General features: G+C 32.4%; 2 protein-coding genes across 4 annotated transcripts; both read left to right on the top strand.

Moving 5' to 3' along the window:
- Window positions 1–575: 575 nt before the first annotated feature.
- Window positions 576–6,667, top strand: LOC111707371 (ionotropic receptor 25a; the record flags this gene model as incomplete). 2 transcript variants are annotated; one of them, XM_023480471.1, is given in 8 exon segments in its annotated part: window positions 576–644; window positions 1,844–1,915; window positions 2,598–2,675; window positions 2,956–3,057; window positions 4,483–4,602; window positions 5,406–5,436; window positions 5,728–5,788; window positions 6,401–6,667. In XM_023480471.1, coding segments are annotated over 8 exon segments (573 nt in total), but the record flags the coding sequence as incomplete, so codon positions are not given.
- A 2,743-nt stretch (window positions 6,668–9,410) lies between these two features.
- LOC111707373 (glycogen synthase kinase-3) lies at window positions 9,411–27,981 on the top strand. Of its 2 annotated transcripts, none has more exons than XM_023480473.1 (12): window positions 9,411–9,666; window positions 10,856–10,939; window positions 11,341–11,404; window positions 12,691–12,804; window positions 13,245–13,341; window positions 13,815–13,918; window positions 13,977–14,054; window positions 14,919–14,960; window positions 18,628–18,679; window positions 20,366–20,458; window positions 23,369–23,474; window positions 25,753–27,981. In XM_023480473.1, the coding sequence occupies exons 1-12, from the start codon at window positions 9,621–9,623 to the stop codon at window positions 25,902–25,904; spliced, it is 1,032 nt and encodes a 343-aa protein (XP_023336241.1). In that variant the 5' UTR covers window positions 9,411–9,620; the 3' UTR covers window positions 25,905–27,981. The 2 variants fall into 2 exon arrangements, with proteins under 2 accessions (XP_023336241.1, XP_023336242.1); XM_023480474.1 differs by having other exon boundaries at window positions 9,484–9,666; window positions 10,856–10,936.
- The last annotated feature ends 1 nt before the right edge of the window (window position 27,982 follows it).

The raw sequence follows: 27,982 nt of genomic DNA on the forward strand, positions 1-27,982 counted from the left end.
AAATTGAATTTTTTATTAATTTAAAAAACTGAACATTTAAAAAAAATAAAACTTTTATTTTTTTAATTTTAAATATTTTTTCAAAAAATTTTTAAATCTTAAAAATTATTTAAAGTTTTTTTTAATTGTTTCAAAATTATCGTTCTTTTTTGAAAACGATCGTTTTTAGAAACTATAGCTTTATGGAACGATCGTTTTCAAAAGCTCAAAACTAACACTTCGTTAGTTTTAACAACTCGTTTTCTCCTAAAGCAAATGTAAGTGAGTTTTGAAAGATCCAAAGCAAAACTAAAAAATATCCTTTTTCTGATAGTTTTTGGAAACGATACACAAGCCTAGAATTACGTCACAGACAAAGAAGTTTTTCTTTTCACCAATAATTTTGAAAGCAAAAAAAGGCAGACTACATTTTGGAAATGCAAAGACTAGGGATAACATTTGTTCATTAATTCGAGAGTTTTACTTCTAATATTATATTGAAAACTGGGTGCCGCAAATTATTCCAAAGATCAAAAATGATATTCAAGTTTGACTCTCATGAATCGTAGAACACCATAAATATGATTTTTTTATAGGTTATAAAAAGTGGAAATCCAGTAAAATCTCCTGAAGAAGGTTATAATCGGGTCAAGGAAAGTCAAAAAGTAAATATTTGATTACAAATCTACATATAATTTGCTTTTCTATTGAAGTTTTTTTTTACTTAAAAATTTATAACTTGCTATTGAGTGGAAGTTTTGTTTTACTTAATAATTTACACTTTTTTCAGTTTTTTTTTTACTTAATAATTTACACTTTTTTTAGTTTTTTTTACTTAATAATTTACACTTTTTTCAGTTTTTTTACTTACCTTTATATAAATTTGGCTTGTCTGTCTGTTTGTCTGTTTGTCTGTTTGTTTGTTTGTATCCGATAAACGTCAAAACGGCTGAACTGATCAGGCCCAAATTTTTGTGGGACATCACGTGACCACAGGGAAGGTTTATGAATGATCAAAATTTCAAATATTTGTCTCCATCAAAATTCGATCTTCATTAAATTTTTGAAAATTTTGAAAATCCACGAAATTTTTTGTGAAAATCCGCGAATTATTTTTGTTTCGTTTTACGATGTACACAAAGAGAACATGTTCACAATTAATTTAGAAGATGGGCGCGAAGCGCCCTATAGGCTAGTTAATTTATACTTTGCTTTTCAATAGAAGTTTTGTTTTACTTAATAATTTTTAATTTGCTCCTCAGTTGAAGTTTTTTTTACAAATAAAATTATGATTTGCTTTTTATTAAAATTTAATTTTGCTTAAAAGCTTATATATAATTTGCTATTCATTGGAAGTTTTATTTTACTTTTAATTCATAATTTGGTTTTCTATTGAAGTTTTTTTTTACATATTAATTTATAATTTGCTTTTCTATTGAGGTTTTATTTTACTCATTAATTTATAATTTGCTTTTCTATTGAAGTTTTTTTTACTTATTTATTTATAATTTGCTTTTTTATTAAAGTTTTTTTTTACTTGTTAATTTATAATTTGCTTTTCTATTGAATTTTTATTTTACTTATTATTTTATAATTTACTTTTCTGTTGAAGTTTTTTTTACTTATTAATTTATAATTTGCTTTTCTATTAAAGTTTTATTTTACTTATTAATTTATAATTTGCTTTTCTATTAAAGTTTTATTTACTCATTAATTTATAATTAGCATTTTAATTGAAGTTTGTTGTTTTAAAATAAAAACTAAAAAATTTATGTTATTTTTTTATTTTGTTCTGTTTAAAAAAATTTTTTAAACTCATAATAAAATAAAAAAAGTAAATTTAAATTCATAATTTCTCTTTAAGGGGCTATTTGCGTTTATCAGTGATGCCAGTGAAATAAAATATCAATACTACACTAACTGTGAGTTCCTTGAGGTATATTTAAATTTAGTTTTTATACAGGGTATCCCACTAAACACTATATAAGTCATGCAACCTTTTTTGATACTTTGACAACAACAGTCTTTATGTCGTCTTGATACACACTTTGACATTATGGCACAAAAGTGGAATTTAACCCTCGCTCAAGCAAATAACTTTTAATCGTCTTTAAAGCAAATATCTTTCAATCGTCGCTCAAGCAATTATATTTTAATCATAGCTCAAGCAAATATCTTTTAAGGGTCGCTCAAGCAATTATATTTTAATTATAGCCCAAGCAAATATCTTTTAATCGTAGCTCGATCAAATATCTCTTAATCGTTGCTCAAGCAAATATCTTTTAATTGTTGCTCAAGCAAATATCTTTTAATCGTTGCTCAAGCAAATATCTCTTAATCGTTGCTCAAGCAAATATCTTTTAATCGTCACTCAAGCAAATATCTCTTAATCGTTCCTCAAGCAAATATCTCTTAATCGTTGCTCAAGCAAATATCTTTTAATCGCCGCTCAAGCAAATATCTTTTAATCGTCTTTCAAACAAATATCTCTTAATCGTCGCTTAAGCAATTATATTTTAATCTTCGCTCAAGCAAATATCTTTTAATCTTCGCTCAAGCAAACATCTTTTAATCGTTGCTCAAGCAAATATCTTTTAATTTATTTCTATTTCTTTCAGATAGGAGAACCCTTCGCTGAGCAACCTCTAGCAATTGCAGTACAAGAGGGAAGCAGTCTCTCTAAAGAGTTGTCTCAGGTAAAAAAGAGAAGCAGTCTCTCTAAGGAGTTGTCTCAGGAATAGATTGTAGTATAAAAGGGAAGCAGTCTCTCTAAGGAGTTGTCTCAGGTATATATTGTAGTATAAAAGGGAAGCAGTCTATCTAAAGAGTTGTCTGAGAGATATATTGTAGTGTAAGAGGTAAGAAATTCATCTAAAGAGTAAAATTAGTTTACTTGGATTTTTATTTTTGGCCAACACTCCCTTTAAAGAAAATAATGACATGAATACCAATTCTCATGCTATTGTATATGTTTAGGTAGTTCTAGGTCTGCAGAAAGACCGATTCTTTGAAAAGGTTCATTCAAAATTCTGGAATATTGGGCAGCGACAGGCGTGTCCGGTCATGAATGATAATCAGGTATAAAGATCATTTTAGAGTGTCAATAATAATTCAGTACACTGACGTTAAAACCCTGGTATTCTGAAATTTTATAAAAATTATAGAAAGTATTTTTTCTGTGAATTTCTAGAATACAGAGAGACTTTGGAATGGGTAGAAGCCTGTTAGACTCAAGTTCTGAAATTAATAAGAGAGACTGTGGAATAGGAAGACGACTGTTAGACTCAAGTTCTGAAATTAATAAGAGAGACTGTGGAATAGAAAGACGACTATTAGACTCAAGTTCTGAAATTAATAAGTCCAATGAACATGAAACACAACATTTGCGCAAAGTACAAAGACCCATTTTTCTAAAGGGGATTAAATTTAAGTTTTTGGTAAAACTATGTTTTCTAAAAATCAAAAACACATGAAATTATTTAATTGACGTCTTTCTTTGCCAGAGTAATTTGGGTCTCAATATAGCTGCGGGAAACTTTGTAGATTTTAGTGAGAGAAAAAAAAACTAAGGATATATTTTATAAGAATTTCAGAAACTATAAAGTAAAAAACTTGCTGTCCCTTTTATCAGAAAAAAAGATAAAGAAAAAAAGAAGAAACTTTCTTCTTAGAAAAGTTATGCCGTATGTAACAAAAATGAAAATCGTAAAATATGTTTATTTATGATCTGATTATATGTAATTTTTACCAAATATTAATCAAAGAAGGAATAAAGATTAGTGATCAGAATTCTGTGGAATAATTGCCATCTTCTTTATTTTTTTTCATTTTGTAATTTAGATCTAATAAAAGTGTATAGATAAACTGAGTTATATACAAATTACAAAATAATTACCATATTTTTAAAAATTTTAAAAAAGACACTCAGCATTCTTCTGATTCCTGGTTACAACTCAAAATGCAAAAAATATTTGTATATATATATGCTATAGCTAGCCAAATTTTTTATTTATTTTTTTTTCAAAATTAGAATTCTTTTTGTCAAAATTCGAAATTTGTTTTTTCAAGTTTTTCTAAAATTCCAGGGGCAACGCCAGGTATTTTAGCTAGTATTATATACAGGGTATCCCAAAAAACATGGGAATTCAGTGACGAATTCGATATCGTCTTTGTTATGAATTAGGATTGTAATACCTAATACCTAGAGTTTATTTTATGAAAAGTGTAAAAGACTGTAAAGATGTGTCATAATGTCTCCGCAAGATGAACAGTGAAGACGGACAAGTTTACTCTGTTTGTATACTGCAATTTTCTTGTTTTACTAAGTACAACCGTATGCAGTCAAAACATAAACAAACAAAATGTGAACATACAGCAGACGAAACTCTTGCAGATTACAGCTTTCTCATTAGGTATCACTATACTAAATCAAAAAATTATTTGAAAAGACGATATCAAATTCGTCACTGAATTCCCATGTTTATTGGGACACCCTGTATTTAGGGAATCACGCTTGAGTCTCTCGGAGGTATATTCCTAACTACCCTGGTAGGACTAGCTCTCTCTGTACTCATGTTAATATACGAGATTTATCAGGAGAAAAAAGAGGAACAAATAGCCAAGGTAAAACTACAGGGTTACCCACAAAATATGAGACGACCAAAAATTCAAAAAAATTTAGACTAAATCTTATCTTCTGAATGATTCATTAAATAAAAAAAACAGGTCTCTACTGCAAAGGATTCAAGAATATAAGAAGAACGTCTCTTTGAATTCCACACAGTAGTCTCATACTTTGTGGGTAACCATGAATAAAATTCTACACTGTTGTATCCACAATTTATAAACAAAATGTACAAAAAATCAAAACTATCAACTAGATTTGTCGGCGTTTATATTAATACAATTACTTTTTTATAGTTTTGATAATTCATAACTAGCTTTTTTCAAAAAAATAAGTTTACAAATAAAGAAAGAGCAGCTGTTAATTGACAGATTGTTACCATGTATGTATCCATTATTTTTTAAAAAATTGGTATAAATCGAATTTGAAATCAAGATTCGTCTTCATCATAGGACGACTTTCCAAAAAATGAGCCTTTAGTGATGAATGTATAACCTTTTCAGTATTTAGAGTGATTGAGAACCAACTTTATTAAACCAGTGGCCGAATTTAAAGAATTTGAGCGGTGGTTTAAATTTAATGGTTCCATTAAAATTGTATCAAATGTTTCAAGATTTAAGCCGGCGCTGAATTTAAACCGGGTTTTGGCGGATTTAAACCGTGGCTCAAATTCTTTAAATTCCATTTTGGATTTTAATTCATTCGAAATCATAATTTTTTTTTAACTCACATTAATAAATGATATAAAATACAACAATTTTAAGTTTCTAAATTTACATTTTACAATTTTTCTTATTTCTAGATTCAACCGATGTTGTTTAAAAATAGACAAGGTTAGTATTTTTAGTTTAAAATTTAAACTTTTTCTTTTTCGTACTTTTTACTTAAACATATTATTCTATTCAGTTTTTCCATTCTGTCTTCTTGTACTTTTCTATTTTGGTAACCCTGGAGAACTAAACTCTTTTTAAAACTATGTTATGAACATGTCTGTGGTTTTAACGAGTTATCCAGTCAACATTTAAAGCAAATTGGTCAGTGGGTTCCTGAGTTATGATCGGACATAAAAACAAACAAAGACCCAGACTTGAGCAAAGTATATATATGATTTAATATATTTGTAGATGAAAAGATGTATGGGGATCTGGATAAGCCGACCTATACGCTCAGTGGAGATATGACCAGGCATTATGATTTATTAATTCACTGATTTAAACAAACAGTTCGCTAATGATTAATTTCTATCTTAATAATTGATTAATGATTGATTAAATGGTTGATTAAATGATAATCAATTGACTTATTAATGATTAATCGATTATTGACTGAACCAAATTTTGATTTCTTGATTTCATTTGAATAAAAAAGGTCCCGAAATAATTCTTAAAAGGACGAAATTTATCTTGTTCAATGAATCAAAATACTCTTTTTCAAAAAGGAAAAAGCATTTTTAAGATTTTTATTATACTTGGCTTTAAAGACGCCTCGCACCCTTCTTCTTTTTCAACTTTTAATTATGGCTCTATCTGTGAGTATCTTCTTTTGTACAATATAAAAAAATAACAAAAATAGTTCGCGGATTTAATAATTTTTTTCGAACATTTTCAAAATTTTACAAAAATCAAAACTTTTTTGACACATTTTTTTATAATTTTGAGCATCCATAAACCTTCCCGGGGCTTATGTGAGGTTATACATAAAATAACATTTGATATACTTTCATTAATCTATAAAATATTCATGTTTTCATAGATATACTAGATAGATATAATATATACTTAATGAAATCATGATAAGAAAACTTAGGAGTAGCCGAAAACTAGCAGATGTGGACTAAGATGTCGACTTAATCCAGGAAAAATTGAAAATGTCAACTGACTCAAAGAAAATTTGAACATGTCATCTGAATCAAGGAAAATTTGAAAATGTCGATTAAATCAGACAGATATTTAAGAATGTTGACCTAAAGTTAAATCAGGAAAAACATTGAAAAGACATTTGAATTTTATTACAAAATGTATTTTTATTAAAATCTAATTAATAAATTTCATATTAATTTTTTAAGCACTTAAGAATTTATGTATTATGTGTACTATGTAAAAAATTTAAAAACCTAAGACAGGAAATTATGATTAAACAATTGAAATAATCTTTTAACAACGAGATACTTTAAAATTCAGGTTTTTTTCTTTTGAATACAGAATATTGTTTTTCTAAAGCTTGGTTTTTATCTAAATTTTTATAAATAAATATATTTTTCACGCATTTCATTTTTTAAAAGAAAATGAAAGAGTTAAATTTATTTTTCATATGAATCTAATAAAAACATTTCTTAAATTTAAACCTAAAACTCTTTCAAACTTTGAATATCTCTCAAGCAATTCAATATATGTGTCTTTTTCAAAAAGTTTTCACACTATTATATTTGAAACAGATGTGATACAGGTTTAATTTGTTTAGATATTTGATCTCACAAACCGTGCAATAAATTTGAAATAAAAAAATGTTTCTTAAATTACTTGTACAGTATTGTAGTTATAATATCTAACTAAACTCCATTATGTTGATAAGAAAACACTGATCAAATGTAAGAATATTTTTATATTTATAACTACAAAGCATAAGATATTACAAGCCAATGGGTAGGTTGTTTTGATTGGTTGACCATCACACGTCCCACCGGTTTACATTTGAATATCCGAGCTGGGCCAACCTTTGCAGTCCTACTTTGGACTGTACCACAAATTTACAATTACTAAAGCGGCAGAGGAGTGTGATCAGCAAGTCAACGAAAATGAAAATAATTTGATATGCACAAATATCAAATTCACAATTGTATTGGATCAGGTAATGAGTATGTTGCAGGACGAGAACTGAGACATTAAAAATGAAAAAAAATCAAATGTAAAAATAAAATCTAAATTTTAGTTATTTTCTTAGTCAGGCGTTCTTTTCGATATTAAACCAAGATAAAAATGAATTCATACTTGAATTAACCCTTTTACTGCTGCACGCAAATGCTGTGCAGTGAGAAGCATTAAGAAAACAGTGGTGAAGACGACATTACAGCCCAACTTAAGCAAATTAGATATTTTGTACAAAGCAAATAGTTTTACTTATTAAATCAGTTATTAAATTAAATGGGTATGTTACACTGCACATTATATGTGACTCATGAGTCATGTTAGTTAAACTAGTGATAACCAGAAAACTCTGGAATAGGAATTCGACTTTTAAACTCAAGTTATGACTTTTAATAGCGCGTTGAACATGAGACACGGCAATTGTGCAACGTACACAGACCCATTTTAACTAAAATGTACTTTAATAACTTTCAAGTAAAGCTATTTGCTTTAAACAACATCAGAACACTTCAGAAATGCTATAATGTTGTTTTCCTATTCTATACAGTACATAAATAACAGATGGCAGATACCACGTGATGTTTCATGTCATATCAAAGTCAGATTTTTATAGTAATGATCACTTCTTAGTTCTTTTTATTGAACACTAAGCAAAATGTGTACATAATATTTTCCTGTTTGAAGTTTATTGTTTTGTATAATATTGTTTACAAAGTTCAATAAAGCGCTTATTCATATAGAATAATAAAAAATACCATGAAAGTAATGTTTCTTTTAATATTCACAATTATCATAAATATACAATTTATCAATAAAATAGAGTGTTTATAGTCAAGAGAAAGCAATTATTAAACTTTTATTATGACTATTTAAACTTTAAAACATTTAATAGGTTTACCCTAATATAATATATTTTAGTTTGTTTCTAAATTATTATGTAACTAGCTGAAGTTCCCGGCTTTGCAAGTGGAATTATAAAAATGTATTTTATAATTATAGCATTGGTTAACGGAATGTTGCCCAGCGAGGGAGGGAAGGCAACCTCCCACAAAAAGCTTTCGAATCTAATTTTACCTATTTGCACCACAGTGCGTCCCCCACAGGGCTTTCGATCCTCCCCAATATAGTCTTTGGAAATGTTCTTCCAGTTCCGCAAAGGTAAAATAAGGTTCTGAAGCTGAGTCGGAGAGGTTGCCTTCCCTCCCTCGCACAGCCCTATGCATGTAACCCAAAGGTCAATGTTAAATAGTTGACCTACATACCTGCAATATTCAAATAATTTCCCCCACAAAGAAATAAATAATAGTTCGGGGGTAAATAATACAGTTTTCAATTGGGAAGGACGGGAGGAGCAATGTGGGAAACCCCGGGGAAAATGGAAATTAAAATCAGATGTATATTCATGAAGAGGGAGAAATATTTATTTTGCTAAAATTGAAAGTTTATAATATTTTGGTGTGAGTTACTAGCTGCAGGGGTCAGCAGGAGCTCCAGCTGATACAGCTTTCCACACTAATCCTATACACTGATAAACCTCCGCAGTACTTCTAGTCTAGCACTACCCGGAGTAAATACAGGGGTTTTTATTTAATTTCTCCTACTTTATATCTTAACATTTACTAAACATAATGAGACTGCAGGCAATGTAATCTGTTCAATTTCAGTTTGGATTATACGAATTGCATTGTTTTTAATTCAGATTTTTTAACCGAACCAACACGTTTTATAGGGACTGTATGCAAAAGTTTAAATGACCCTACATGCACAGATGCTAATATCCGATTCACATCAATGCCCTTAAAAGCTCTTCCTGATCAAGTATTAATCAATTATATCAATGTTTATAATATTGAAAAATCAGGGTTCCCTACAAAAAGTAATTTGCGCATTTCTACTACAGGAAAGCATAAAAGAAGTTTCAATAGAAAAACATAGAAAAGTGATAATGTGTTTCACATTATTGATCAGATAAAGTTTTCAAGGTTATCATTGTGAATTGTCATCTTTGCATTGAGTGTCGTTTACGCTTATGCAGTCCCTTTTAGCTACAAGTTTCTCTTTAAACTTTGTCTAAGGTCTCCATTTCCGTTCTGGAAAAAAAAGTTTTTTTTTCTAAAAATTTCTAATATATATTAAGAAAAAACAAAAAGAAAATGACTGTTGAATCCAAAGGAAGTCGGATAGTAGCGAAACAAGTCGGTAAGTCGGTTAAACATATTTTCTAGTTTAGATCAGGAAATAGAAATGCAAATATAAGTTGTGTAGATAGAGACTGTCAAGGTACTAATGCAAAAAAAGTTATTTCAGAGGTGTACACATTTTTTGTACTGCAGTGTACTGTCTTTGGGCGGAAAAGTAACCACAAGACGGATGTCACAGCCTGACATGGCATCAATTTTCACAAAAATAATCTATGAAATATCCTGGTCATAGGAAACTATTATGTGAATTTTGAAAATTATTAAAATAAATATATGCTTTTAACCTCCTCGGATACCAGAAGAACACTGATGCATCTATTCTTGTTTACAAATTCCGCCCAGAGAGAACTGGTTTCAATATGTACGCAGAGTATACACGACAGCAATCAACTTTCCTTGCATTAGTACCTTGGGAACTGTAATCCTAGTTTCAAGGGACTTTTCATTCAAAAATGGGAACTCTCGATTCAAAAAGTTCTCCGGACTAACCAGAGTCTATACTTAAACAATCTTTAAACTTACGGAGTATTTTGTTGTATACTTTTTATTCAAAATGCGTATGCCGGCAAAAAAGTATTTCAGAAAATAGGCTAAAAAATGTGACCGAAAGTCACAACTTTCTGGAATTTTGACAGAACCGTTAAATCCACGTGAACAATAACAATAACAAGTACGCATTGCGTATTAATTTAATTCCTCTTTGATGCCCCGTGGTGGGATAATTGAGGAATCAAGCATTAATCCTGAAATTTAAAAACCCACATTGGATATCGAGATTGAGTGTTCAAGATTAACGATAAGCCACACGAAAGGTATTGTTTTATTCAAGCATTAATCCTGAAATTTAAAAACCCACATTGGATATCGAGATTGAGTGTTCAAGATTAACGATAAACCACACGAAAGGTATTGTTTTATTAGCACCCTTCGTGCATAGTCGTGAAATTATGCAACATTGGGGAACAAATCTAAAATGAAATAGGACAAATGTTAACCGAGTTCCTTCCAGCGCTGAAGAAATCCATCAGATGTATTTCTGTATAATCCACCATGTGTAGATGTCCATTTTCAAAAAGAAAAGCGTAACCATATTCATTATCGATGCTTTCAAACTTCTTATTGAGGATCATCTTAACACTTCCGGAAAAAATTTAATAAACTAGGCGAACAATTTTTTATATTTTTAGTTTGGCGAGAAAACAGTCCTGACAAGTGTGAAACTCCAAGTGTTAGAATCAGTTTCAGAAGAGAAGGAATTATTGGATCAGGAAGGAGTATAAATTTTTGTAAACACATTTTTAAAAAATTAAGAATATTAAAATATTTTTTATTTGTATTAAAACGGATGCCATTGTTTAAATACCCCAGGGACCGAATTTAATGAATTTGAACTGCATACTGTGGATTCAAATTTGAATCACCAATTCAAATCCTTCCTTAACATTTAACTTTGAATAGTTGGTTCAGTTTTGAACCGGCAGTAGGTAGTTCAACGACGTAGCTCAAATTCGTTAAATTCGGTCCTTGACTCCACAACTTTCAAAAGTTTTGCCAAAACAGGCATAGCAGTTTGCACCGTGAGAATATATCAAGTACGTCAGAAATACTTAAAAATTGACTTTAAAACTCCCCCCCCCCTCCCCCCGCGGTCAAATAAATATATCCTCTGAAGGTAGTTTTGGCGTGGTTCAAACTGTTAATATTACCAAAATATTCAGCTCTGCTGGGGATACAAGGTAAGGGCTGAGCAATCATTCCATTGAAAACTATTCATTCATGATATTTCAGGGTTTTCGAGAACCATTGATATTTCAGGGTTACTGAGAACCATTGATATTTCAGGGTTTTCGAGAACCATTGATATTTCAGGGTTACTGAGAACCATTGATATTTCAGGGATTTCGAGAACCACATGGATATCCCATGGATTTCGAGAACCATTGATATTTTAGGGTTTTCGAGAACCATTGATATTTCAGGGTTACTGAGAACCATTGATATTTCAGGGTTTTCGAGAACCACATGGATATCCCATGGATTTCGAGAACCATTGATATTTTAGGGTTTTCGAGAACCATTGATATTTCAGGGTTACTGAGAACCATTGATATTTTAGGTATTTCGAGAACCAAATGGATATTCCAGGGTTACTGAGAACCATTGATATTTCAGGGATTTCAAGAATCATCTTGATAGTTCTTAGTTCCTGAGAGCCATGTAAATTTCAGGGTTCCTAAGAACCATTGATTTTTGAGGGTTCCTGAGAACCATTAATTTTTCAGGGATTTCAAGAACCATTTTTATTTTTAAGGTTTCCTGAGAACCATGTATATTTCAGGGTTCCTGAGAACCATTGATATTTCAGGGTTCCTGAGAACCATGTATATTTCAGGGTTCCTGAGAACCATTGATATTTCAGGGTTCCTGAGAACCATTGATATTTTAGGGTTTCTGAGAACCATTGATATTTTAGGGTTTCTAAGAACTATTGATATTTCAGGTTTACTGAAAACCATTGAAAATTCAGGGTTCCTGAAAACCATTGATATTTCAGGGTTACTGAAAACCATTGATAATTCAGGGTTTTCGAGTACTATATTTATATTTCAGCGTTTCCGAGAACCTTTATATTTCAGGTTTCTGAGAACCATTGATTTTTCAGGGTTCTTGAGATCCATTGATATTTCAACGTTTCTGAGGACCATTTATATGTCAAGGTTACTGAGAATCAGTGGTATTTAAGGGTTCCTGAGAACCATGGTGATGTTTTAGGGTTCCTGAGATCCAGTGATATTTAAGGGTTTCTGAGAACCATGGTAGCATTTTAGGGTTCAGCTGAGAACACATATTGATAATTCAGGGTTTTCAAGAACCATTGAAAGGATTCAGCTGAGAACAATTTATATTTCAGAGTATACTAAAGACCATTTATATTTCAGGGGTTCCTGAGAAAGATTAATATTTCAAGGAAACTGAAAACACTTGATAATTAAGGGTTCCTAAGAACATATTTATATTTAAGAGTACCTGAGAACGGATTAAAGTTAGCTATGAAGACCTTGAGTGTAAAAAGACGAGAATCCCGGGAGCTAAATATACTCAAGGAGACAAACCATCTAAATATTGTTAAACTTAGGTAAACAAGCTTTTAATAGAACTTTCTACATTCAATTTTGATTTTCGATGTTAAATATATTTTCGAGTCTTTTTCAAATAAACCCACTATGAGGGGTCAAAAGTGACAATATTCAATATTGTGGAACCTAAGGACATAACCTTTGAAATTTCAAAATTTTACTTTTTCATCAAAGTTTTATAGTTTCTTATATCAACATCAGGTTGCAAAGATATAAGTTGGATTTTTAATCAGAGTTCCATTCTGTGGAATTATTTGACATTACGCATAGATGCGCATAATTGCGCGGAATTTTGTGTAATTAATCGGTTCGCAATTGTGTGCAATTAAGATCCACTTGTATTGGAAACCCTAAATATGATGTTCAAAATAGTAGACTTTTAGACAAGCGTTCAATTCCTTTGCATGACCCGAAGTTATAAGTTGGATCGTATTTTTAGGTTTTATTTCTATACCCACGCTAAAGATACTAGAGAACTAAAACTAAATCTCCTATTTGATATTCACCAAACCTCACTCTTCCACCTTATAGAGAAGGTAAAAATAAGATTATTTTCGAGTAGAGAATTTAAGCGTTCAGTAAAATGCGTTTTAATGATAAATCTGAAAATCCAGTGAACAGAGGTTTTTGAAGATGTATTTCTAAACTTATTAAAGGCCTTTGACAAATTAAAAATTGATAATTAAGAAAATTGTAAACTATCTATTATAGATAAAAAACAGTAATTTATGTTTTTTTGGGTGATCGTTTGTTAGTATGTCCCATCATAACTCATAAACCCCATGGCCGATTTGCCTCAAAATTAGATTGGATAACTCTGTGGACCTACGAGATTGTTCTTAGCTTGGATTAACATTTTTTATTGAGTAGATTCATTTTTACTAGGTAATTTACGTTGCTTCTAGAGAGTTGGTTCCCAAGCTAGATTAATCATATTTTTTATTCTAGACTTCTTAAATACCTTTAAATGATTTATTTTTAATTATATTTTAGTTTGATTATGTTTTAGTTGTCTAATGAAGAGAGTAGAATGTCATCTTCTGATATATTGAATTACGGGCAGCAAATACTTCAAGGGTTGGAATACCTGCACAATAAGAGTATTGCGCACAGGTATTTTCAAATGTCGTCTTCTAAAATCAAAATGCTAAAAATTATAATTCCTTTTCAGAGACTTAAAGCCTAGAAACTTGCTGGTCGACGAAGAAAACCGGTTTCTTCAAATTTGTGATTTAGGAAGTGCATGCAGGTAAGATAAAAAAATATTAAACTTTTAACTTTACGTGAAAAAAAAACAAATTTTCTTGTGATAATCTTGATTATGTTTTCTAATCTGTGGCAGTTTTTTTTATTTAAAAACATTCCCGTCCGTCTCCTAAGTGAAGTTCATGTCAATTCCCATCCCCGATCGCCGATCGGTTCTGTCGTTAAGATGATTATGCAGAACACATTTTTTTGCCACAAACTCAAATTTACCAATCCCTATATCTTTACGCCCTGATGGTGTAACCTATGATATTTCAGACTTTGAATATTTGATCTAACAAAATTCATAGTTTGAACTCACAAAGGTCTACGAAATTGGTTTAGAAAAAAGTAGAGAAATAAAAATCCTGAATTTGTTTTGGGGGAAAATAAATTTCTTTGCCAGAGTATAATGTAAAAACAGTTTCGATTTTCCCTCTGTTTTCAATTATGAATAAAACGTGTTTAAATCTCTAAATGTACCGAAAATAAGAACTAAAATTAAATTGGAGTGTGTGCAGATCGTCAGTCCCCAACAGTTGTTGAGCTCCCCCCCCCCCNCCCTCTGGACAAATTCCTGTATAGACCCATTAATGAAAAAAAAAACGTTAGTTATTATAAATTATAAATTATCTTAACTGTGAAGGATTTTGACCTTTTCCACAAACTAATCACTTTATCTTCGCAATCCAATGATGTTGTAGACTTCGATATTTCAAACTATAAATTCTATTGAATCAATAAATCTAAAATTAAAATATCAAAGTTTTACATCATCCGGTTGCAACGATAAAGGAATTGGAAAAATTCTGTGGAAAAAGCTCATATCCTTTCTTGGTTTTAACCTTGTGTAATATTGTTTTATAAGGGTTGGAGAGGGCCTGGATCTTAATCCTTATATTTGCAGCAGGTAATCACATTTAAACGATTTAACAGTGTGGTCCTTATCCCAGCAAGCTGTCACTTCGATAAATATTTTTGACAGATTTAACGTCCATTTTTGACAGATATAACGTCCATTTGTGACAGATTTAACGTCCATTTTTGACAGATTTAACGTCCATTTTTGACAGATTTAGCGTCCATTTTTGACAGATTTAGCGTCCATTTTCGACAGATTTAACGTCCATTTTCGACAGATTTAACGTCCATTTTTCGCTTTGTCTTTCAGATTTTTTGTCTGAAGAAAAGACAGCTGAGTAATTTGAAAACTCTTTTAGATTTGTCTTAGATTAGATAGCGACAGATAAATTACTTGCATTAATACCCATGCTGTGATTTAAAGGTGGTATAAGCTCTCAAGCAAAAAACAATGAGAATTTTGCCATTTACTTATTAAAAACTACAGCTAAAAACAAGTGCTTTATAGTTCTATCGTTTGCGAGACCTCGACCCGGTCTTAAACATTGATGCAGCATTTCATAGCATGCTGAATCTATGTGACACGGGATTGAATTGAAATTGTGAAACCGACGCATCTCACCCTGGTTAGTCCAGGGTGAGTAAATAACAGTTAATCTGAGAAAAAAGAACAAAAAAACATGCAAACATTGAGAATAATGGTCAACAGTTTTTAGTGGTCTTTTCTTTGTCTTTTCTACAGATTTTCTTTTTTATTTAAGTCTTTTTTAGATCTAAATATTTATTTTGTAGCAGAGATTAAGATATTACAATTGTATTACAAGTTTACAACTTTCATAAATGGAAAAAACTACATTATTTATTTTCTATATAAATGGTTCATATGATAGACACAGATTAGACTTTGAATGCCAGTGCAATATTTCGCAGCTGACTCCCTCGTCATCCATTGCTGAGAAACAACAGAACTTCCTGTAATAAATAACCAACTGATATTTAATTTGGTTGTCTACTTTTTCATATGCTCTCATTGCGTTGTGTCTAACTGGGCAAACTGTACAATCTTTTTCTTCTCAGAAAGTAAAAACTGGGTTTGCAATGTTCACAGGTGGTTTTAGTTCGATTTCAAGTTCAGTTTCTGATTCTGGACCAGCTTCAGTCTCAAGTTCAGGTTCAGGCGCAGACTCAGTCTCAGGTTCAGGTTCAGGCGCAGACTCAGCCTCAGGTTCAGGTTCAGGAGGCTAGGAGACAGAGAGTCACAGAGATGTGTTGTTGCTAGCTGGGTTAGGGGGAGACAAATTTATTTAAGTCTAAACGTGTTCGAGTGAGTAAAAAAAATATGTGATACGCGTCGTTTTCTTTCATAAGACGACACTAGTGACTAGTCACACTTTATTTTCATTTTTATTTCAACAAAATAGCTAAGGCGAAATATCATCTGTTAACGGATAAAAATAGGTTTGAAAGTTAAGACTCACTAACTTTTAATCAGAACCTCTAACTTACCGTGATAAATAAAATCCCTGAAAATTCAATTATCTGGTTTCCTCGTAACTCCGCCCCCACCCCCACCCCCCCCTCTTATACCGTCGATCTCCAATTATACTAGTATTTTATCCTATTAATTTATTCCTAGTATGAACTCTTTGTTTTAATTCTGTATAAAGTTCAAATGAAATAGGATATATAAGAAAATAGTGAGAAAAGGTGAACTAGATTTTCAAGATAACTTTATTTTTTTAGTTCAAATCAATCAAATCAAATCAAATTAAGACCAAAATTGAATGATTACCATTCTATTTAGAAGAATATTATTAATAGTATTATCTTTTAATTACAGGAGTCACAGAAAAAGGCAAAATTACATTTTTATGCATTAAAGACCCGTTTCACATATTATTTTCGGATGTATGAAATTTAAGATCTAGAATTATTTGATAGCATTAAAAATTTTCTTTAAAATGCCTGCATTAAAATAATGAAAACAATTAAAATGAAAAATACAAAATATTTTGAATAAAGTGGTTTATTTAATATATTCATTAAAAGATATTTAATGCAATAACGATGAGTCTTCTAATAATCCGACAAATTAAAGTTTAATCAAACTAATTATTATATTAATTAAACCCCTTTACTTATAAACCATTAATGGGATCTGCTTCAACAGAATTGATCCTTTGTCTCAACTTTAAAGAACTCAACAGTGCACATTTCAGCGAAATTAGCATTCATTGTAATATTCAGAGCTGAATACTTTAGAATTGTGGATATTTTGATTAGTGCTCAATCTATTCGTTTTGTTAGCCTGAAAATATCAAGGAAATTCAACCAATCAGAGTCTTGTTTGCAGAAACCAATACACTTTGCGCACCCAGCAGGGATATTCAAAATAGATGATTTAGCAGAAAATTGAAAATGTCTCTGCTGTGGGCCTTGAGACTAACGTGAACGTGATTAAAGATATCCTTAATCAAGAGCTGAAAACTTTAGAATGGTGGATATCGGGATTAATGCTTGATCTTCTCTTTTTGATAATCTTGCAAGATTATCTTAAAAATGTAGCAGCCAATCAGAGGAAAGCGGTCAACCAATGAGAGAACAGAAATATTCTCATTGGAGAAAACAATTAACGGATATCCACGGAGAGAGAAAAAGAGTGGATTAGGACAAAAATAAAAAGTTTCCACAGTGGATATTCGGATCAAGAAGTCAGGATTAAAGTTTATCCATTCTAAAGTTCCCAGCTCTGAAGTGATAATTAATCTGGAGATTAATAACAAGAGGAGAACAAGTATTATTTAATCTGGAGATTAAGGAAAAAAGGAGATAAAGCATTAATCCTAATACTCACCATTCAAAAGTTTCTAGTTCGGCTTGATAACATTTAGTTCGCAAGAAAAAAAACATAAATGTGTGAATTCTAACTTCAATCAAAATATAAGAATATTTAAATAAAACTATGATCTCACAGATTGGTGAAAACCGAAAGTTCTTTTTTAGTTTCAAATATATTTAGTTTTTATTATATTTTTCGATCTTTATAAAAGATTGAAGTTGAGAAAATTTTGAAAATGTTTACGTATTGGCCAAAGAGAATAGAATATATATTAGAGTGAAATTTACTAGAAAAAAGTGTAAATCGGCCATTTTGTTGTACTGTTTCCATACTGCAGGTGTACTTCACATATTTGTGCTATATAACCTTTTGGGCCCTGGAACATTATTTTATAGAAAATCTAAAATTTATATTAAAAGGAACCCAAATTATGAAATCGGCTGGTTTCATAATTGACCAATGATCATATTACATAGACTCTATGCCTTTCACTTTACAAACGATGATTTTCCGCCATAAATATAAATCAAATGATGTTTTTTAACAGCATTAAAAAATTCGAAATTGAAATGGATAGTCTAGGGAACATATTATTTTAATGTACTCTACTTCATATAATTTGTGAACATTTACATGATTTGTACACTTTGAACTCCCTTCTAGGCTGAACGGGACTGGCAAAGTCCAAACGGAGGGATTGTCTAAATTCCACTCTAATATATATTCTATTCTCTTTGGTATTGGCACAGTTTTGTTACAACCAAATATGTGTATAATTATATCTATGATCCGTATATTAATGATACTTGGATAATTCCTTTTCCTAAACTGTTTATAAATTTATTTGAATTATTAAAAAAACTAAATTGTTTCTTAGATTTTACCGAGCTCCAGAACTTCTACTTGGATCTACTGATTATAATTCCCAGGTACTTGTTTTTTTCTATAACTCACAAAAATTTGAAGCAATGTTTTCTGAACGTTTTTTAAACATTAATTTAAAAAAAAAATATTATTTAGTTACTTTTGACAACCCTGCATTGAAAAGAAACATACTTTTGTTCCTTTTGTAGGAAATAACTTCTCATTCAAGGAAATACCTAGCTTTATCATACACATAAGCTGATTTCCCCCCCCCCCCCTATATCACCCTTCTGTTGTAAAATAGAAAATGCATATGAGGGTGTATTGATGCCAAAACCTAATGATATTATGCAATAACACCCATGCTTGTATACATATATGTACAAACGTACCACAAGATACTATGGATATCTTTTTTTGATTAAAATAATTCCCAACCCTTTAATTTAAATATTAGTTTGAGAATCCAGACTTGTATAGAAAACTAAACTTTCCTCATAAATAATCAACAACACTCAACATAAATTTTAAAACCAAGCTAAGAAGATTCCCGTGGTTCTGCTAATCTCCCTAATCAAAGGTCAATGGGTTCCTGAGTTATGATCGGACATGCAAAAAAACAAAGATTACTACTTAATACAGGGTGTCCCAAAAATAGGGTGCTGAGGAAACAGTTTTTAATCCAATTTTCACAATCAAGGTGTCTGATGAAGATCTCTCTGTTTCAGTTATTTTTTGGATTAAATTCTCTTACTTTTTTGATACAGCCTGCAGTCACTGCTTTGAGTCTTAGTCACAAATCTTAAAATGTAAACAATTTGAACAGTTTTTGCCCAGATGGGATAGATCAAATATTTTTAAATAATTTGTGTGGGCCGGGCACAGTTCTTACTGACTATAAGAAACCGAATAAGCTTTCTTTTATTTATTTTTGATTGCTAATTTTATTTTTAAAATGCTTTGGTTCAAAAAAAAAAAAATTATCACAGATTCGAAATTTTCGCTCAAAAAGAAAACTCAGAAAAACACCTTACTTAGAAAAAACGAAATTTTTTTCATAATTTATGGACGAGTTAAAATAAAATGAGCAAAAACAAAAATTTAAAAATCCGGGAAATCGATTTTCGACCTTTTCTCAATGAAGTGATTGTAACATAAAAAGTATGAGTCCTAGAGAAAAAATCTACAGCTTAAAATATCTTAAATATAGAGCTGTGGGCCACACAGATGATATAAAAAAACAAAAAGGGGGTTCACACATATTCTCCTTCCGGAGTCCAAACCCCCCTCCGTGTCAGGGATTGGACATAGAAAATGACCAAAATCCCTTTATAAAATGCCGGGGGAAAATGACAAGTAAAAAACAGATGAAAGATCGTGTTTGTTCTTGGTCAAATTGTTTTTAAAAAATTGGTTACACGAGTGATGTGCTTAACAGCAGGTAAAACAGATTTTTGGAACCCTTACGTTGTCACTTGACCTTTTTGATACAAAGGAATTGAGATTTTGTTTTTAGTCCTTAGATATTTCAAACTATGAATTATTTTAGATCAAATAATGATAGTTTGAAATATCAAAGATTTACACCAGCATCAGTTTGAAAAGATATGGCGATTGTAAAATCATAATTTGTGGCAAAACTCAGTTCCTTTTGCATTAGGGCAGATACTTCAGATCAAATCATCAAATAGATCTATAAATCGTCTCTCAACTGTCATGTTTAGTGAGACACTCAGATGATTATTCTACAGGTTGATATCTGGAGTGTTGGATGTGTCCTTGGAGAGATGGCTCTTCTCCATCCTCTAATACCAGGACAAGATACAGGAGATCAAATAGGAGAGGTGGGTATACTAGGCTACAGGATACAGGATACAGGAGATCAAATAGAAGTGGTGAGTATACCAGGATACAGTATACTGGAGATAAAATAGAAGAGGTGAGTTTACCAGGATACTGGATACAGTAGATCAAATAGGAGAGGTGGGTATACCAGGATACAGGAGATCAAATAGAAGAGGTGAGTATATCATGATACAGGATACGGTAGATCAAAAAGGAGAGGTGAGTATACCAGGATACAGGAGATCAAATAGGAGAGGTGAGTATACCAGGATTCTGGATACAGGAGATCAAATAGGAGAGGTGAGTATACCAGGATACAGGAGATCAAATAGGAGAGGTGAGTATACCAGGATTCTGGATACAGGAGATCAAATAGGAGAGGTGAGTTGTCGAATTTTCTGACAATTAATTGATGCAATAAATCTATAACTCATAAACTTGCAATCATGATAAGATCATACTTCAGGTCATCTCCTTATTGCGGATCCGTCCTTTATATGTTCAATTATCTTTGCACCCTGATTATAACTTTTAATAAACAATTAGGCATTGCACATACATTTATTTTTGCATAGCTTATAAATGGACATACAAATATATTATTATGATTATATGACAGATTAGCAATAGGTTATGATCCTTCTATTTGTTAGGTTCACTAACCTGATCCCTAAGGACCTTCTCAATAATAATGATCCTATTTAGGATCATGAGCAGGATCTCTTGAGATCTCTGCAATCCTATCAAGCTTGGATCCCATCATCTTAAGGAGGGATAAACCCTCTAATAATACCTCATACTTAGGGATCAAGTTCAATCTACATTGCTCCTCCAGATATCTCTTCATCCTCAGAACCTGCACAAACAAACAGTCTGATATCTTCTCCCTGGTTGAATGGAGGAACTCATGTAACTAGGCTCCGTGACGTCCAGGATGATCCCAGATACTAGGGAGATGAGGTGGAGTAAGTGCCCGTTCATCAAAGGGCTGAGGACAGTCTTGATCCTCATGATCCACATGATCTCTCAAGATAGAATTCCTTCCTTCAGTCCCAGGAATGTTGATCTGGTGATCATGTGATGAGAGGTAAGTCTCCAAGCTTGGGACACTCTCATCTTCCGCTGTATCCTTATCTTTAGCTGCATCTTCAGCTACATATTCAGCTGTCTCCTCAGCTGCATCTTTAGATGCATCCTCAGTTGTATCTTCATCATATCCATTATCAGGTGTCACTCGGTATGCGGGGTTCATCATCATCTAATCTTTGCTGCTCATCTTCATGGAAGCTCTCTGTATCATTGTAGGATAGAGTCCTGTATGCTGTATGTCGTACAGGGCCCGGAACGTTAGTTTGTAAACGACTTGTATGTGTGTCTACTCTTCTAAGGTTCGGGCTGTACTGATTCAATCTGGTCTCTCCGATCTCTCTTTGTATCTAAGGGACTGTAAATCCTTTTCTGAATCAGTCCTGAATACAACAGAGTATACCAGGATACAGGTGATCAAATAGGAGAGGTTAGTATGCCAGGATACTGGATACAGGAGATCAAATAGGAGAGGTGAGTATACCAGGATACTGGATACAGGAGATCAAATAGAGAGTATGCCAGGATACTGAATACAGGAGATCAAATAGGAGAGGTGAGTATGCCAGGATACTGAATACAGGAGATCAAATAGGAGAGGTGAGTATGCCAGGATACTGAACACAGGAGATCAAATAGGAGAGGTGAGTATGCCAGGATACTGAATACAGGAGATCAAATAGGAGAGGTGAGTATGCCAGGATACTGAATACAGGAGATCAAATAGGAGAGGTGAGGCATTTAGCAGTAGAGAAGAGAGATAGGGTTTCAACATTTTCGAGAAATCACTCTCACAAAGTTTTGAGTTGATGTTCGAGGAAGAACACAAAATTTTTACAAAAATATGAAAAATTTTCAAAATGATAAATGAAATAACAAATAAATTTTTTTGAAAATGAATTCCAAATTTTGATTTTCACAGAATTCGTTAAAAACTTTAGGTCATTCCAGAAGTAATGTTGAAGGTAATAAAGTTTCAAATGAAATCAGAAAGAAGGGATGATAAGTCCATAGTTAAAGGAAATTTAAGAGTTACTTACATGGATTAGGTAAAGAGGCAAAACTTCCAGCCTTTTATACAAAAGATAGGAGTTCCTTTTCAGAAGCAGTTTTTTTATAAAAATTTCGAGTTGTTTTATGAAGGATACAGAAAACAGAGAGGATCCCCTGTAGGAATATAAAAAGACATATTTTTCCATAAATATCATTTTATTGATAGTTAATTCAAAGAAATTGCAGTTTCCTGTTATTAAATCATACTAAATCAACTCTCTCTGCATTCACTACCTCTGCATACTAGTCAATAAAATTAAATGAATCTATCCTATTTTCCATATTTACAGGGTGAGAAAAAAACATGGATTAGTGATGTTTAAAAAAACACGGTATCACTATACTAAATCAAAGAATGGTTTAAAAGACGATATCGAATTCGTGACTGAATTCCCATGTTTATTGGGACACCCTGTAGATTTTCTTATGATAAATATATGTCGGAGATAATTTTTTAATTCCATCCAATAGTCATAATAAAGTCATGTACACGTGTTGTTGGATCGAAATAAGAATTAAAGGAATGGAGTCTTTGTCACAAAATATTATTTTCTAATTTCTATGTCTTCGAAAACCAATATCCTTTGATATTTCAAACTATGAATTCTGTTTGATTAAACAATCTAAGTTTAAAATATCTAAGGCTTACACCATCAGGTTGCAAAGATATAGAGGTTAAAAAAATGGAGTTGGTGTCAAAGACTCAATTCTTTTAAAATTCATTTTGGTTCATTTAACACATTCAAAAGTCATGAACATTCCCTTTGAAGGTGATGGATCTATTGGGAGCTCCGACTGAGACTGATCTAGTGGAGATGGGACTTCAGCATCCTGGACTCTACTATACCGTTGGAGCTCTCACTGATAGGATTCAAGGTAGGCGTCGATTAGTTGATTAGAAAGAAATTTTTTTTTTTTTAACTCCTTCACTTTTACAACATTATAGTTGTGAACAAATTTTGCAAAATAATATTTTTCTTAGGATGCACAGGGTAGGTTGGAGGACGGTCAAATGGGCATACATTTAAATATTTGAAAAGCTCTTAAAAAATATTTACTTTTAAACATTTTTAGAGCAATTGAGCAATTAAAACAGTTACAAATACAAAATCTTCAAAACTCAAATCAACTTACATTCACAAAAATAAATTTAGGCTCGGTAATTTCATAGAGAAATTATTTTTGGACCCCCGTACGGCCCCCACCCCATCCTGTCAATTTTGTACAGGCATCTCATATTTAACACATAGATAAAGTTGGTCATGTGGCCGCTGCGCCCGGCCCCCTAACCCTGTCTTAGCCGCGGCCGGCCCCATAGCCTGTCCTGGCTGCAGCACTCTGCCCAGAAATTGTCCTAACCCTGAAATAATACAAAATAAATATTTGTTGGTTAAAAATAGTTGAAATCTAGGTCACGTAAAAAAAATTGATAGGAGGGGGGAGGCCGGTGGGGAGGGGGGGCCAAAAATTGTATACTAGGACGGACCCCTTAGACTCTTTAGAACATTGCTTCCATTTTCAAGAATGAGTCGACTTTAATGTGTCGCAACGTCTATTGATTTTACTTACAGTGGTAGGTGATTATATCAATACAATGATGACGACTTTCAATTTCTAATTTGATTTATATCAAGCTTTCAAACAGCATGGATACACATAAAAGTGGAAACAATGAGAAGCTGTCAATTACATAAGTTTCTCTTTGATTACTTGCAGACTTGTAATTCAAAAGAAGCTTGTAAACAATCAAAGCTTAACTAAAAAGTCGTCTTCAATGTTTTAATAAAAATCGCGGTACACTGTACTGTATACCCCTAGACATGTAAATTCCAAAACTTTAAACCATTTTTTTACTTATAGGTTTTAACACGTATTTGGAAAAAGTTTTCGCCTTTTGCATGAAAGCCATTGCAATTGTGCCCTAACATAGGATTGATAAACATTCTTTTCAAATCTTAAATTTTAGAAAAGTCATTCAATGGTCAAATAATTTGTGGAACAGCTAAACAAAGGACAATGTTTTTTTTTCAAACTTTTCTTTGAATTTTGAATTCTTTGATTAAAATTTTTTCTTTTATGTTCATAATCTTTACGTTTCTGAGAATACAACGACTTCTCTTAAAGTGACTTTTAGTGTAATTTCAAGTGATCCATCACGTAAAGATGGCAATGCCTGATTCACATCACAGAGGTATCATTAAAACATTAATGATGTGAACAATGTGTAAATAATGTTTTCCTATTGTATAAATGCTTTGAAGAACAAAAGGTGAAAATTATAAGTTTTCAAAATTATAACAATTAATTGATGTAATGCATAATTGCTTAGATAACTCTTTTATGGATACTGTTGTAAACCGGGCATTGTCATCTTAGCAATGGATGGCAGGTTACTTGAAATTACGCTTACAGTCCGTTTAGTTCGCGATCTTCAAGTTTCTGATGAAACATTGTTTTAGAAACTAACTTAAGATTTTGATTACAATGTAGACAAAATGAATTTTAACATGCGTAGATCCTTTTCAGAAAAAGAAAACTTTTTCTTACGCACAATCATGTAGCATAGGCATTAGGCAAGTAGATTAATTGAAAATGGGAACTTTAGAATGGGATACCTATAATCCCATCTGCTTAATCCGAATATCCAATGTGGACAATATTAAATTCATGCTTAGTCTACTCTTTTATGGATATATAGCACAGAAAAATCAAAAACCAATTTTTCAAAATTAGAAAGTCCCTCCCGTTTCTGTATATTAATCTTAATGGCGCGAAAAATTTTAAATATTCCCGGCTTTTGATACGCGACTCTGATTGGTTGAATTTTATACACTTTTCAGGATAAAAGTACAAGATTATGTTAGTCTCGAGATTAAGAAAAAGAGAAGATCAAGCATTGATCTCGATATCCACAATACTAAAGTTCCCAGATCAGTTCAGTTTAAGATACGTTTGTAGTTCACAGGCATCTAACTCTTTAAAATGAAGGTCAATTAAATTTATATTAACAGTCCCTTTAAATATCTGAACAAACCAAGATGGAGCTTTAATTAAAACAATGATGAGCTGTCCTTGAGCGAATAATGAACTGTGGTCAGTTTCTAGAGTTCTTTTCAGAGATTTCAGATAAACAATTTAATTTATATTTATTCAGATTTTGGCAGAGAGGATCGTATCCACAAACTCCTGAATCCTGTACTTGGATTCTATCCTTGGATCTCATCTACTCTTCAATCAATACTTCAATACAATCCATCCAGTAGACCTACTCCTTCTCAACTCCTAGCAATCATTTCCAGCTCCTAGCAATCCTTTCCAGCTCCTAGTAATCCTTCCCAACTCCTAGCAATCATTCCTAGCTCCTAGAAATTATTCCTAGCTCCTAGCTATCTTTTCCAGCTCCTAGCAATCCTTCCCAGCTCCTAGAAATCCTTCCAAACTCCTAGCAATCATTCCAAACTCCTAGCAATTATTCCTAGCTCCTAGTAATCCTTTCCAGCTCCTACCAATCCTTCCCAGCTCCTAGAAATCCTTCCCAGCTCCTAGCAATCCTTCCCAACTCCTAGCAATCATTCCAAGCTCCTAGCAATTATTCCTAGCTCCTAGCTATCCTTTCCAGCTCCTAGCAATCCTGCCTAGATCCTAGCTATTCTTCTTAGATCCTAGCAATCCTTCTAACTCCTAGCATACTTCCCAGCTCCTAGAAATCCTTCCTAGCTCCTAGCTATCCTTCTTAGATCCTAGCAATCCTTCCCAGCTCTTAGCAATCATTCCCAGCTCCTAGAAATTATTCCTAGCTCCTAGCTATCATTCCTAGCTCCTAGCAATCATTCCCAGCTCCTAGCAATCGTTCCTAGCTCTTGGCTATCATTCCTAGCTACTAGCAATCCTTCCCAGCTCCTTGAAATCCGGCCTAGATCCTATCAATCCATCCTACCTCCTTGCTATCCTTCTTAGATCCTAGCAATTCTTCCCAGCTCCTAGCATACTTCCCAGCTCCTAGCAATCCTTCCTAGCTGCTTGCAATTCTTCCCAACTCCTATCTATCCTTCCTAACCCCTTGCTAGCCTTCCTTGCTCCCAGCCAGCCATCCTTCCTATTCCTAGCTCCTAGCTATAATTCTTCCCAGCTCCTCGCTATCTTTCTTAGCTCCTAGCAATCCTTCCTAGCTCCTAGCAATCCTTCTTAGCTCCTTGAAATCCTTCTTATATCCTAGCTATCTTTCTTAGCTCCTAACAATCCTTCTTATAGCTCCTAGCAATCTTCTTAGCTTCTAGTTTTTTTCTTATAGCCTAGCAATCATTCCTAACTCCAAGAAAATCTTTCCTAGCTCCTATAAATACTTTCCAGCTCAAAGCAATCCTTCCTAACTACTAGCTGTCCTTGCTAGCTCCTAGCTATCCTTCTTAGCTTCTAGCTATCTTTCCTAGCTCATATCAATCCTTCCCAGCTCCTAGAAATCCTTTCTAGTTCCTAGCTATACATTATAGCTCCTAGCAATCCTTCCCAGCTCCAAGCAATCCTTCCTAATTCCTATCTTTCCTTCCTAGCTCCCAGCTATCCTTCCTAGCTCCTACCTATCTTTCCTAGGTTCTAGCATTCCTTCCTAGCTACTAGCTATCCTTCCTATTTCACATTTATCCATCCTAGCTCCTAGCTATCTTTCCTAGCTCCTAGCTATTCTACCTAAGTTCCTAACTCCTAGCAATCCTTCCAAGCTCAAAGCTATCCTTCCTAGCTACTTGCTATCCTTCCCAGCTTATAGCAATCCTTCCTAGTTTTCAGTTATCCTTCCTTGCTTCTATCTATTCTTTCTAGATCCTTGCAATTTTTTCCCAACTTCTTGCAATCCTTCATAGCTCCTAGCAAATCCTTCTTGCATCCTTTCTATCTTTCTAGCTTCTAGCTGTCCTTCCGAGCTCCTAACTATCCTTCCTAGTTCTTAGCTATTCTTCCTAGCTTCTAGCTTTCCTTCCGAGCTCCTAGCTATCCTCCCTAGTTCTTAGCTATCCTTCCTAGTTCATAGCTATTCTTCCTAGCTCCTAGCTATCCTTCTTAGTTCTTTTCTTCCTTTCTTCTTATCTTTGCAATACACTTATGAAATGGTAAATGATTATAAAATGTATTTACTTCAATTTTACATTGTAAAATGTGTACGGAGTCTCTTATTCCAGAAGAATTATTCAACACGTGTATAGAATTATCTATTTTTCATCATTATTTTGACATTTTCTTATTTTTATTCTATTGATGTTCTTGTGCAAAGTCATATTTTAGAGATATACATGTAGAGAATTCTTTATCATAATCTGTTGTATCAAAGTAACGTTTATATGCAATTTCTAATAAAAATTTTCATGTAAATCATGTACCTTAGGTAGCCC

This window comes from Eurytemora carolleeae, unplaced genomic scaffold, assembly GCF_000591075.1.
Source record: "Eurytemora carolleeae unplaced genomic scaffold, Eaff_2.0 scaffold794, whole genome shotgun sequence".
NCBI lineage: Eukaryota > Metazoa > Arthropoda > Copepoda > Calanoida > Temoridae > Eurytemora > Eurytemora carolleeae.